General features: G+C 28.8%; 1 protein-coding gene across 1 annotated transcript; it reads right to left on the reverse strand.

The window, feature by feature from the left end:
* Positions 1-281: 281 nt before the first annotated feature.
* Positions 282-3,832, reverse strand: LOC130946646 (prefoldin subunit 3). Its single transcript, XM_057875473.1, has 6 exons — positions 3,646-3,832; positions 3,367-3,424; positions 2,903-2,974; positions 1,715-1,834; positions 1,522-1,623; positions 282-1,060 (listed from the first exon to the last, which is right to left on the reverse strand). Exons 1-6 carry the CDS (start codon positions 3,786-3,788, stop codon positions 980-982), a joined length of 576 nt encoding a protein of 191 aa, XP_057731456.1. The 5' UTR covers positions 3,789-3,832; the 3' UTR covers positions 282-979.
* Between the last annotated feature and the right edge of the window lie 9,355 nt (positions 3,833-13,187).

Consider the following 13,187-nt stretch of genomic DNA (forward strand, 5'->3'; position numbering starts at 1 on the left):
TATCCTTCACTAAGTGATATACGTATATTAATGGAAATTTAATGGATAATGCTAAAGAGACAAAAAAAAACAAAAACTAAAATTTATTTTATTTAGTATTTATTAATTACTGCAGCAATTAATGAATACTAAAGAAATCAAATTCTGGCCGATTTTGGTTAAACTTTTTTGCTTACCAAACATTTCTGAATCTAATATACTATTGGCGTTAATAGATACATTTAACCTAATCACTTAGTACCTCAAAAGCCATGCCAATATAAGTATTTGATTAGACGATGTTATAAAAATTTCAGTGTATAGCAATTAAATTCATGCTATAAAAAAAATAGAGACAACCTAGTGTATAAACATTCCACATTAACACAGGATCTGAAAAAAAAAAAAGACCGCATCTAAATTAATGGCATACTATATTATATTTTATATGTCAGAAACCGTACAAGATCTACGACTCTTAGGAGGAAGGATAAGGTGCAACATCTTTGGATAGCTATTGATTATGACGTGTTGTCCCTTCAAATTGCGTAATTCTACCGACAGATTTCATTAGTTGACTGAACCCTACATTGGGGGGTCATCTTTTGATTGCCCTCACAGTCCATTTTTTGAATTCAAATAACAGCTTTTGGTTAGACAATCAATCAAAATGCCACCATTGTCAAATTCAACAAAGTATAAATAAATTCCAAAATGTCATCCATATGATCACACCAAACAAAGCATGCCCCATTGACCTACTACATAAATATGGTACTATTTTTACAAATAGAGACCAGTAAATCAATCGGCACTTATCAAAACTGGTTCCTATTCTCGAGTGCCATGATCTAATGTAGTGAAACCAGAATAAGGATGAAAATGTAACAGCAATCCATCTAAAAACTAGAGTGAACAGAGATGAGAATCGTACTCTCAGCTGAAAGGGTACGTACAGCTGCCCAAATGTTGAAACAGGCGGGGAAAAAAATTTTCTTTGCTATTCTGAAGTAGGCGTGGCAATAGCTTGTTGGATTCTCCGTTGATGAACATCCCAATTATACACGCGAGCAATTGTAACCTGATCCAATATAGAACAAAGATTAAGTACAACAAATATTCAATGTTAGGAACTTCATCCAATGTTGGGGTCATGAAATACATATCCCAACAAAAAAAAAAATCCCCCCAAGTGTCCCAAGACCCAAAATGAAAAATTTTGAAAATGTGAGGACTGAATAAACAAAAATGTGTTGTCACTGTATGTCCTCATCTGTTGGGTAAACAAGAGTTTCATAATATATGAAAATGAATGTAAAATGATAATGCAATATTGAAATAAATACACTGATCTATTGATCATCTCTCAATTTTCACTTCCTTTTCTATAGTTCCTATCTTCTCATTTTACATCTTCCAAGTTCCAACCAAGAGCTCCCTAAAGTATTGAAGGCATTGTGATGCTTGCCATATTCACATTTGACAATCAAGCATGATGAACTTACAGACACATGCAGAGCACCTGAAAAATAGCAATCTAACCTGAGTTACTGTAACTTGGTCCCTCAAGAACTCCAGATCAGTAATCAGAACTTCTAAACTAGCTCTAGCATTTTCCAGGTTTTTCTGTAACAGAGCAGTAGCCTGCAGCAGATTATATCGGCAGTTATGTACCCAGAAAACCTAAAAAGAATGAAGAAATGAAAATAACAACAAAAAAATAACAAGGAAGGACCTCTTCCAATGAATATTCCAACATAACATTTGCTCCCAGCCACAAACAGACTGAGTCAGTTTCCTCTATGCGAGCTCGCGAATATATTCCTTCTGACACTTCAAAATCAGCAAGAAGTGCCTGCAATTGAGTAGAGTAAAACATAAACCAACTAATATGTGGTACAGTGTTTACCGAAGAAATTAAATTAGACTTTTTATTATTTTTAACATTTTTCAGTAACCAAGTATCACAACCAGAGGCAGTCTTTTAATCCAAAGAGATTTCCAATTGAAAAATCGGGAATCAAACATAAATTGGAAGACAAGGCAGTGGACTTGGCACCAACATAAATACTAATGCATGAGCAGTGTATGACTGTATTCGTATGTAGTCACAGCATCAATTTTCTACAAGAGGATGACAGCAAGATAAAAAGAAAAGAGATAAGGGGGAATGTGTACACAAATCACAATAGTTGATTCTCAGTCAATCGAGGTTGAGATAATGAATAAAACTATTGGGGGTTGGCGATAGACAAATACCAATGAGGTCTTTTTTCCCCCTCCCCTTCTTTCCCCACATGGTACAAACTGGAACACATAAAATATTATATTTAAACCAGTGAAAAATCTAAGGAAAATATAAATTGATGGCCTAAAACAAGAAACTGAAACAAGCAGTAGAATTACAAGTAAATAATAATATGTATAAGATCACAAATCTCAATTCTCTCAAAGCCCAACCTAGTTGGAAAACAGAAGAAAGGCCTTGGTGGTAGTTGAACATAAATCTCAACGATTGGTAAATGGAAATTGACACAGTACTAGAATATAACAGTATAAAAAATCTAGAATATCTCAAATAAAATAAATCATATCTTAGTCAGACCACTACGTTGAGCAGAGGCTACAGTTGTTAATCATGTGTTGCCTTCAGAGTTCAGACAAGCAATAAAGTTCCTTAGTTCCATGCTCTCACCCTTTTATATACCTTCTCTAATAACAAGGGGGATAAGGAGCCAGGAAATCTTTTGTATCGACACTATACAATTAACAAATTTCATGTGTCTAGAATAGCAAACTGGACAACTATCTAACACATTTTCTTCACATATAAATACCAAAGTATCCTTTTACCTAAACAACATTTACCATCATATTCTATAATATTTGGCAATTTTTATGCAAAAGCAAACACAAAACGAACCTCACCAGTACCCTTCTTAGCATGCAATGTGCCAACAACATCTAAGCACTTCTCAATATCTGGTATCTTTGCCTGTTAACGCAACGAATAAATAACATCAGTAACTGAATATGAAGAGAAAAAGGCAGTGCACACACAGAGAGAGACAGCATTAGATTTACTTAAAATTGATATTACCAGTTGATAACGAATCAATTGGAAATTATTGCTTTTATTATTTTAACTAATTATAATCTCGTCCAGATGTATAAAGTTGCTTTCAAATGTCCAATTCATGCTTGCTTGCTCCCATAGCAGTTAACCCCTTAAATCATCACTACTAATTATTGCTTCAAACAAAATTCAAATTTAAATACTTTTCATTCCTATTGAAATTTTCAACAAACAAATATAGCAAGAAAAACTAAAAAAAAAGGTACATGCTACGCCAATGTGCAAAGTGCAGATAAATGAGGCAATGAAACCTGAAGATCCCTCTGCTGAGCAAGAAGCTTCATTTCAACTAACTTGTATTGCTGAAGCCTGCAAGAAAAAAAGTGCTGAGGTGATTTCCAAAGGCTTATGAAAATAAACACCGAAACTCCGCCCAATGCATAACAGAAACTCAGAAACAGTGCCTATAAGTGTGTGAGTTAAGCTTACATTGGACTCGGGTAAGCTTAGATTGTTGAAAGTGTGTGAGTTAGGTTTAGGAAAAAAGTGATTAGGGTTTGAAGCTAAAGAGATGAACGATGGAGATTGACCTTTCTTGAAGGAAAGCGAGGGCAGAGTTGACATCAAGACCAGATTGATTGAGATAAGTTTGAACATCTTCAACGAACTGAGCACCCGGAATCCCTCTCCGCTCCGTAACCGCCGTTCCCGACGCTGATGATGAAGACGCCATTCTTCGTTCTTCCCTTCAACCAACCTCAGATGTCTACTCTCAAAATGTCAGCTCTCTGCTCCTTTCCATTGATTCTCCTCTTTTTGTTTTGGGCCGTTCTCTCCCTTATGGGCCTAGGCCCATTTCTATTAATGGGCCGATTTTCAACTGTTACACAGTCAAGTTATATGTATATCCGTGACAAAAAACAAAGAATATATGCATATGAGTATGAAGCCTGTGAAAATGTCCGTGTTATTAAAGCCCATGGACAAATTAAAAGGAAAAAAATGTCCATGTTATAAAAACGATACAGTGTTAATTTGTATAAACCATATTAGTTTCAGTTTTCACTATTGGGCTTTAAATTTTTTTCTTTTTGAGTTGACATTCAAATTAAACTCTCAGTTTTTACCTATTGATCAAAGTGATCTATTAATATTTAAACTGATTATAAAAAAAATTGGGTCTTCTGGTATTAAATAATAAATCAAATTAGTCTCTTGTCTAATTAACATTGTTAACCGAAAGCTTATATAAACATTAACCATCATGTGACATGTTAATCACACAAGTTGATATCATAATTATAAAAAAAAAAACAAATCGAACGGTCAATTTAACCGAAAAATCGGCAATTAAATCTTAAACCAATCCGATTCGACTTCGGGGATGTTTAAGTTTGTGAACTAGTCAAAATTTGGCAAAACTGATCAAATTCGATGAACTGATTGGGTCACACTATGGTGTTTGAGAACTTCGCAGCTCTACAATACTCCAGCGTGCATCCTAAGTCCATAAGTCCATCATATTCCGGTGCAGCAAATACCAAAATTTTTAAAGTGAACCCCAAAATTCGTGTTGTATATTAATTTAATCTTTAAAATTTTAATTGTACTAATTTAAATCTCCAGATTAAACTCTGAACTACATATAGGTCCTGATCCAATTTCAAGCGTGAATCAACAATCAAAAAGCTGATGTGGCATAACCAGTATCACGTGACACAATATAACGACTACTGACGTGGCTATTAATGTGAAATTTCCTAATCTGATCCCTAATCCATGGTCTCAAATTATAAATCCTAAATATTATTTTTCTTCTGTGCTTCATTCACTTCTTCTTCTTCGTCCTCTTCTTGCTGTTGTCTCCAGAAATAATCATCACCGTGATAGGAAGCGAAAGCCACGTCGCAAAAAGCTCAAAGCAGTCATCATCGACGGCAAATTGAAAGAGGGGGTGGCTGGAAAAGCTTATGCAGAGAATGAAAAATGTGAAATTAGAATGAACTAAACATAAAAGTTTGGCAAATTGAAAACAGATTTTATAAATCTGAGATTCATGATCCAAGTTTTTGGTTTAAGGTTCTTGGTTTTGGTTATTTTTGTATTAATGATTATATTAAAGAGCTGAGAAGATAATAGTGAATTCAGTGGCATCATTTTCATGTACTATCCGTCACAATGAATGGGAAAAAATCTGTAGCAATATTTCATGTGTTATCAGTACTCACTTCTCATATTCCTTTATTTTGTTATGGTTACATACTCTACAGTGAAGTAAACACATTCAAGATATTTATAAGGAAAAATATAGAGAAATAATTTTAAAATTATAAGCTAATATAAGCCAACTCTATTATAATTTAAATTTTATAAATAAATAAAAATTTAAAAATTAAAAATTAAAATTTAAAATTTAAAATAAAAAAATCACATTTATCCTAATTACATTTATAATACACAATAAAAACAATCCATAAAAAATTTAATTTCTTTCCATTTATTTGGAAACAGTCAAATCTCTTCCCCCACAAACCCACTGTCTTCACGCATTTTATTTCGACGCCACCGTCCACTGACTACCGTCACGTCTTTTGTCGAGCTGCGTGATCTCTTTCACGCGTCCGGTCGATGCCGTCGTCCACCGTCTCGACGCATCTACACCGCTGCGGCCCTCATCCGTTGCGACGTAGCCACCGCTGGTCCTCTACGCATTCGGTCGATGCCGTCGCCCACCATCTCGATGCATCTACACCGTTGCGGCCCTCATCCGTTGCGATGTAGCCACCGCTGGTCCTCCATTCGCGACGCACAATCAACTACTCTGATTTATGACAACTCCTCAATTCGCGATGCACGGCCTCTGTGGCTTCCTCCTCGCAACGCGCCATATTTTTAATTATTAATCTTAATTTGATTAAATTTTAATTTAGTCTATAATATTTTAAATATTTTATTTCAATCTCAAAATATTTTAAACGAATTTAATATTATCTAACCGTTAAATTTGATAAAAATACTTAACATATTAAAGTATTAATAACATTTAATTTTAGTATTTAAGTAAATTAAAATTGACTAACTAAAATAAAAATAAAAAATAAGTGTTACAAAAATATTATTAAAATAAAAATAAAATATTTAAAATATTAAAATATCATATTAAAATGTAATCCAAACATTTAAAATCGAAATAATACTTTATCCATTATTTATTCGTCCCAAAGTAAAGAAGCATTTTACGTATGGTAAGGAATTAAGATGTTTTAATATTTTTAATCATTAATTTTAATCATAAAATATGAAAATATATACATAATAATTAAGATTAATAACTAAAAATATCGAAAGATCTTAGTTCTTTGGCGTATCTGAAAATGCATCCTATATCATATATGTATTCATCAAACTTCGACGAAGAGGAGAATTACTATACCTAGCTAGGCATATATCAATATATATTTTCTCTAATTTGTTGATGCTGTTGGAGACAATGAAATGCCAAAGGAAAGAGATGGGGACCAATCTTAAGGAAATTATTTCTATCAATGACCTTTTTTTCACCGACCTACATGTCTGAGTCATGCACATGAAAACTTGAAAATTGAAATTGATGAAGGACCACCAAATTAAACCAGAAATAAGACGAATTTAATTCTAAGATATATCTTTATTAACTTGTGTACGTGCCTTATGTAAGGGAGCATCGGCATGGCCCCTACACAAAATACAGGGTAAAAAAAAAAACCGTGTTACTTTCAGTTCCAGGTAGACCTACCTATATTTGTATCTTCCTATCCTATATATACTCTACCTGTATTTGTATCTTCCTATATATATTGATCCCTCACCTTATAACTCAGTTTTTATTATGCATTATGAGTTATAATTCGGCATTAACTATCATTCATTCTTTTGCTTGCAACTGACACCTTCATTACCGACTTAATGACCATCATTTCTATTTTAATAACCAAACGGTCATAACATCAATTATATTCATCAATTCTATGCCTATAAAAAAAATCTTCTATATCTAATCTCAGGGAGTAAGATGATAAGTTCTATATCATATAATACATTCTATATTCAATTATTCATAGAATTATTATAAACACAATATAACACATGATAACTTTCATTTCATGTCTTACATTCTATATTCATAGAATTATTATATATCTCTTAAACACTTATTGACTTGAGCGTCGGAGTGTCTTTTGCAGGTATCCACCCCCTTGTTCTCTCCTTGCCGACGTATAACTCATCCCGACGAGAAGCTTGAAGACATTCATTGACGGACGAGCTATACACCGGCCAAACTCAGCAAGAACATATATATATATATATATATATATATATATATATATATATATATAAGAATTAAGAAAGACTATATAGCCAATATTTTTTTTTGGTGTCATATAACCAATATTTTTAATCAATCACATGTTCATTCTTCTTTTTTTTTGGAAAGAAAAAGCATATATAAGTGATTAATTGATTTTCTTATTTTTGTGGGATTAGCTCAAATTTTAACAACTTGTTCTAGATACCTGATTTTTTTTTTTACCGTTTGAATTGTTAATACAAGGTCTGTGGTTTAAAAAATTGGTTGCACAGTAACTATTTTATTTTATGGTATTTTTACCTTCTTAATTTTTGTTTTATAAATAAATTTTGATGTTTAAATTGTTTGACTTGGTATATGTATGTTTTATGTAATAACTTATGATTCTCTTATACCCTATTTTAATTATAATAAAATTATTTTACTAATTTTTGGTGATTTGTAGTTTTTATTTCTCACGTTAAAAATATTTTTTTACGTTAAAATATTAGTATATTATTAATGCTACCATTTATATATATGAGTAAATATTGTTATTCTTCTAATTCTTATTACAAATAGAGTATATGTGTTTTTTTTCTATCAATTTTTGTGATTTTTATCAATAATTTTATTACATCAATTTTTTAATTTGATAAGAAAGAGTATTAAAGTAATTTTATTTCAATACTATTTTGTATTTCTTTATATGAGAATTATTTTTTATAATTTATATATTCTCATATCTATACTTATATACTATCATAAGTTTTTTAATTTACATCTATACCTATATATTATCATAAGTTATTAAATTTAGTTGCATTGAATGGGAACAATTTGATTTAATTTTGTCGATTGAATCGCATCGAAGTAGCAATAATTCTAAAATATTATAGTCAAAAATCAAATTTAATATTTTCAAATAATAAATATTATTTATACACCATCTTTAACTATTAAACTGTATGTAATTGATTTTATATTATATAAAATAAGACAATTTACACATTTAAAATAGTTGGAATTTAAATTTACACAAATATAATATTCACAAACAATTTATATTTAAACTCCAATTATTTTAAATAAATAAATTATCCTATAAAATATATACATTTAGATATATAAATACATAATTTGATAGAAACAAAATATCATGTAAGGGTTAATACAATATGAAAAATATTATAAAGTCATTAGAATTTATTATTTTGATAATTATTTAATTATTAACTTAATTTTTTTGTTTAACTTTTTTAGTGTAATAATCTAATAATATATTTTATCTTATATTTTAAAATATTAATGATTAATTAATATTTTTTATTAACAATGGGGTTTAAAATTTAAAGAAAAACAAATTAAAAGACAACAATTATTAAAAATGAGATACTCATAGAATTGGCATGAAGACAAAGAGAAGATTCAAGAAGGTTAATTAAAGAACACATGACACTCACAAGGTAAATTATGACCATAAATAACCATTTTATCTACACAAGAATTTATTTTTTCAAAACTGATGTTATATTCTCCAGTTAATTAGTCTATTGTACTTCTCCCTAATTACTAAAATAAGGGTTCGAAAAGAATATAAATCAACATCATCATGAAAAACAAGCTTTACTGTAACAATTAAGTCCACTTCCACAAGCACATGATTATACTTTACATCCATTAAAATTTTTCAAAGTTCAGTCAAAATAACGAATCGATCGAGGTAAAAGCTAAGTTTACACTTAAATCAGCTAGAAATCTTCTATTATTCATGTCTTTAATAATTCTTTCACAAGCTATTTTTCTATTATGTAAAAACAAATAGTCTGTGTTTAACTTAACAAAAATATGTTTTGGGACGGGATATCATTTAATCTGCCTCTCAATATAATTGTCAACTACCTTTTTAACTCGACTCACTTAAGTCTGAACATGCTAAAAATTTTTTGCTAGATAAATAGTACAGGAAACAACCTTTTCCTCTTCAATAATATCATCAACATTAAAAATAAATTTATTTTGTTGATACCATAAAAAATTCATTGTAATAACAAAAAAAGACCAAGATTATCTCAATAAAAAAATTGATAATAAATAAATTTTCTAACAACTAAATAAAAAAAAAGTTTAAAAAAATATTTAAAATCAAACTATTATCAATGTTCAGCTGTATGTTTTTTGCCATTTTGTAGTTACAGAATACATGAAACAAAAATTAAGAGAGTATATTATAAATAGTATAACTGTCTTTTTTTTACTATATATTTTTTGGTGTATTATGTATTAGTCAAAAGAATCTGATGTGTTATAAACTAGCAAAAAAAAAATTGTAACCATTACGGATCCTCCAACTTTTACATTTTTAAAAATAAAAAAATATTTGAGTCATCTGTATGTACTGAAAAAATAATACAAACTGACTTCATCAAAAAATACCACTCAGATACCAAAAATCAAGCTAAATTACCGATAAAAGATAATAAATTCATTCGCTTTTTAATTTAAATATGGAAGAAAAGAAGGTGTTAAACTCGCATATAAAGAGAAGAGGTGTTTCACCTCGTTGTGGGATCAGAAGAACTAGAATTCGGACTCTGCAAGTTATGTTCCTAAAAAACGGAGGGTTCGAGTTGCATTTTGCTCAACAAATTTAGCCAGAACAAACAAAACAGAAGGTTCGAGTTGCGTGTTTCAGATTTCAAATTCCATCGGTTGCAAATCGGACCGATTTATGAAACAAAATTTCATTTTCAAAAAATTCGCATGGTTCGAGTTATTCTATTTTTGGCTCAAAAAATTCTATCTCATATTTTTATCTTATATACCGTAACTTTACATTTGAGAATAGCACACTCAAACTTTTCATATCCATACAATTGAGCCTGAATTTTGAAGGATTTTATTTGTGCTCGGATATATCATTGTTGTACAGAGTAAGTCACATATAAACTACAGTAAGGTATGCGTTCTTCTCTAGGTTTATAGGATTAGACTGGTAACTTATTTCTTCTTAATTAGTTTTTTTTTTTTTATTTGGGTGACTTTTCTTCTTAATTATTTATACATATTTTTAATTTTAGTTTTATTTGTTATGAGATTTCGTGCAGTGATTGATCGTGTGGGATTTCGTTCTTATCTCTATATGAACCAATTCTACTTTGTTAGGTGCAATTGAGTGATTGGCAGCCACCGTGCAACTTTGCAATGTACATAAAATTGTCCTGCGTTCCTACCTATACAGTGATGACAATGGGGTGAGACAAAAAGGTATCTAAATATTTATACTAATTTTAAATATTTATTGTTGTAACATTTTATTTTTTTTAAAATGTTATTAATAATTAATTAATTAATTAAAATTATAATAATTTAAAATTTAAATTCATAATACAAATTAAAAATAATATATTTAAAAATTAATATATTTAATTTAAAATTTAAAAATATAAAAATACTAATTTTAACAAATTCTTAATTGAAAATAAATAATTCTTTAAAATATAGTCATAACTAATTTTATATTTATTAAATTTAAATAATTTTTTACTATATGAAAAGAGGAAAAAATTAACTTTATTTTTTAAGTTTAGTATAAAATTAAATTTAAATTTAATTAGATAAATAAATATATTATTATAATAAAAATTTATGCTATAATTAACTAATCTGATATATTAATAATATTTTATAAATATCTCAAATTATAATTATTTAATTGACTTGGTTTAAATTCAAAGAGTAAAAAATTAACTTTATTTTTTAAGTTTAGTATAAAATTAAATTTAAATTTAATTAGATAAATAAATATATTATTATAATAAAAATTTATGCTATAATTAACTAATCTGATATATTAATAATATTTTATAAATATCTCAAATTATAATTATTTAATTGACTTGGTTTAAAATTTATTTTAAAGGTAAGTCAATTACCTATAAATTTGTATTTAATAGATATTTTTATTTAAATTCTAAACGTAGAAAATTTTATAAGACATATAAAATGGTAATTCAAATTGAATATTTCATTTAAATACAAGTTGAATTCTCTTAACATAATCTATGTATTTGAATCCTTCTTTTTTCATTCTATCTTCTTTTTTCTATACAAAAATATTAAGTGGCGTAACTCCTCTATTTTCTGTTATCTTTACATATTATCATTCATATAATTTTTTCATTTATTATAAAAAATAACTCTCATAGTTCCTCACGTTCTCACTACCCTTCTAATCTAATAAGCATTTTACTAAAGCTCCACGTAATGCTTCACTTGTGGATGGACAAGAAACATAGACATACCTAATTAAGTATAATTAAAATAATAATTTAAAATTTATAAATAAAATTCAACTAAATAAAGTACATTAAGCAAAGTCAACCGATATATTAGCAATAATAAATTGAATAGATATACCTTAATATCTGACCCTATAATGTCCAAAAATTATCAATAAAGTGAGCTATGATAGCCATGTAACTCCTCTTTTAGTTAGAAATCCACATGTCTATATTGTGATTGCAATTCTACTTTTATTCTGATTGAACACCTCCATTTTGATGAGAGGATGACTGCATGAGAAAAAAAAAAGGAAAGAGATACATTGATGTTTTCTGGATGTGGGTGAAAGAGTAGACTCTAGGGTGTCTCCTTCAATTTAGACTTTGATATTAGTGCTGTATTTATTTTTATATTTTAATATATATAAAAATTAAATTAAATTATATAAATATATATACATATAACAATATTATTATTATATAAAAAATACACGCACATTTAAATATATATTAAAAGGGTAAATGAATTAATTAGGTGAGTCTCCACTTTGACACAGTTAATTAGAGTAAGTAGTTATAAATAAATTAGTTAATAAGCAATAATAAAAATGGTTAGAAAATGCTAGTATAAGTCGAGCATATATAATCTTTTGTAACAGTTTATTTGAGTATGGAAAAAAATTATAATCAATTTCTCTCAAGATCTCAGACTCTCTCATCTTCTCTTCTTTTTTATTATCATTTGTTAGCCATTAATACTTTTCATGATATCAGAACTACAGATCCAAAATGACAATTCCAATCAATGCAACTACAGTACCAGTTCAAACCAGTAACAATAACAATAAAGAAGTTCACAACTTATCGACCCTGATAGTGATTAAGTTAGACTGTGAAAATTTTCTGCCATGGAAAGAGCAGGCTGAATCAATAATTGAAGGGTATGAATTAGATGATCACATCAATAGAGTCAATATTCTATGCTATAACACCCTCACTATCAGAATGTCACGCTTCCAGCTGCGCCATTCTAATAGTAAGAAGTATTACGACTACTTCATATACTTAATAATAAAATATAAGCCTTTGACTTAAAACTGTATCGCTGATTTCTTTGAAAAGCTAAAACACTATTTTATCTTGAAAACAAACAAACATATATTTATATACAAGACTTTTTATATAAGTAGCTTATAAATATACATACATGCATTTCATTACAAGGCAAAATTCTTATCTCTCTTACAATAATATAATGTTAATGGCAAGAAAAAAATAAACATCTAAATTAATACATCGTATAAGCAAAACGCAATAAAACTCTTCGTAAGCTTCTTCTTCCGTTTCCTGAAAAGATAAAGCTATATAAGGGGTGAGAACCTAACCACACAGTCTCACCACGAATTTTTCAAAATTGTCATAAGAAGATATTTAATAAGAAAACTATTTTCAAACTTAGTGATTATCGTTGTCTTATGAATCTTTTGAAAATCGACGGTTTAATCACCAAAAAATTCAAAAC

This window comes from Arachis stenosperma, chromosome 1, assembly GCF_014773155.1.
Source record: "Arachis stenosperma cultivar V10309 chromosome 1, arast.V10309.gnm1.PFL2, whole genome shotgun sequence".
Taxonomy (NCBI): Eukaryota; Viridiplantae; Streptophyta; class Magnoliopsida; order Fabales; family Fabaceae; genus Arachis; species Arachis stenosperma.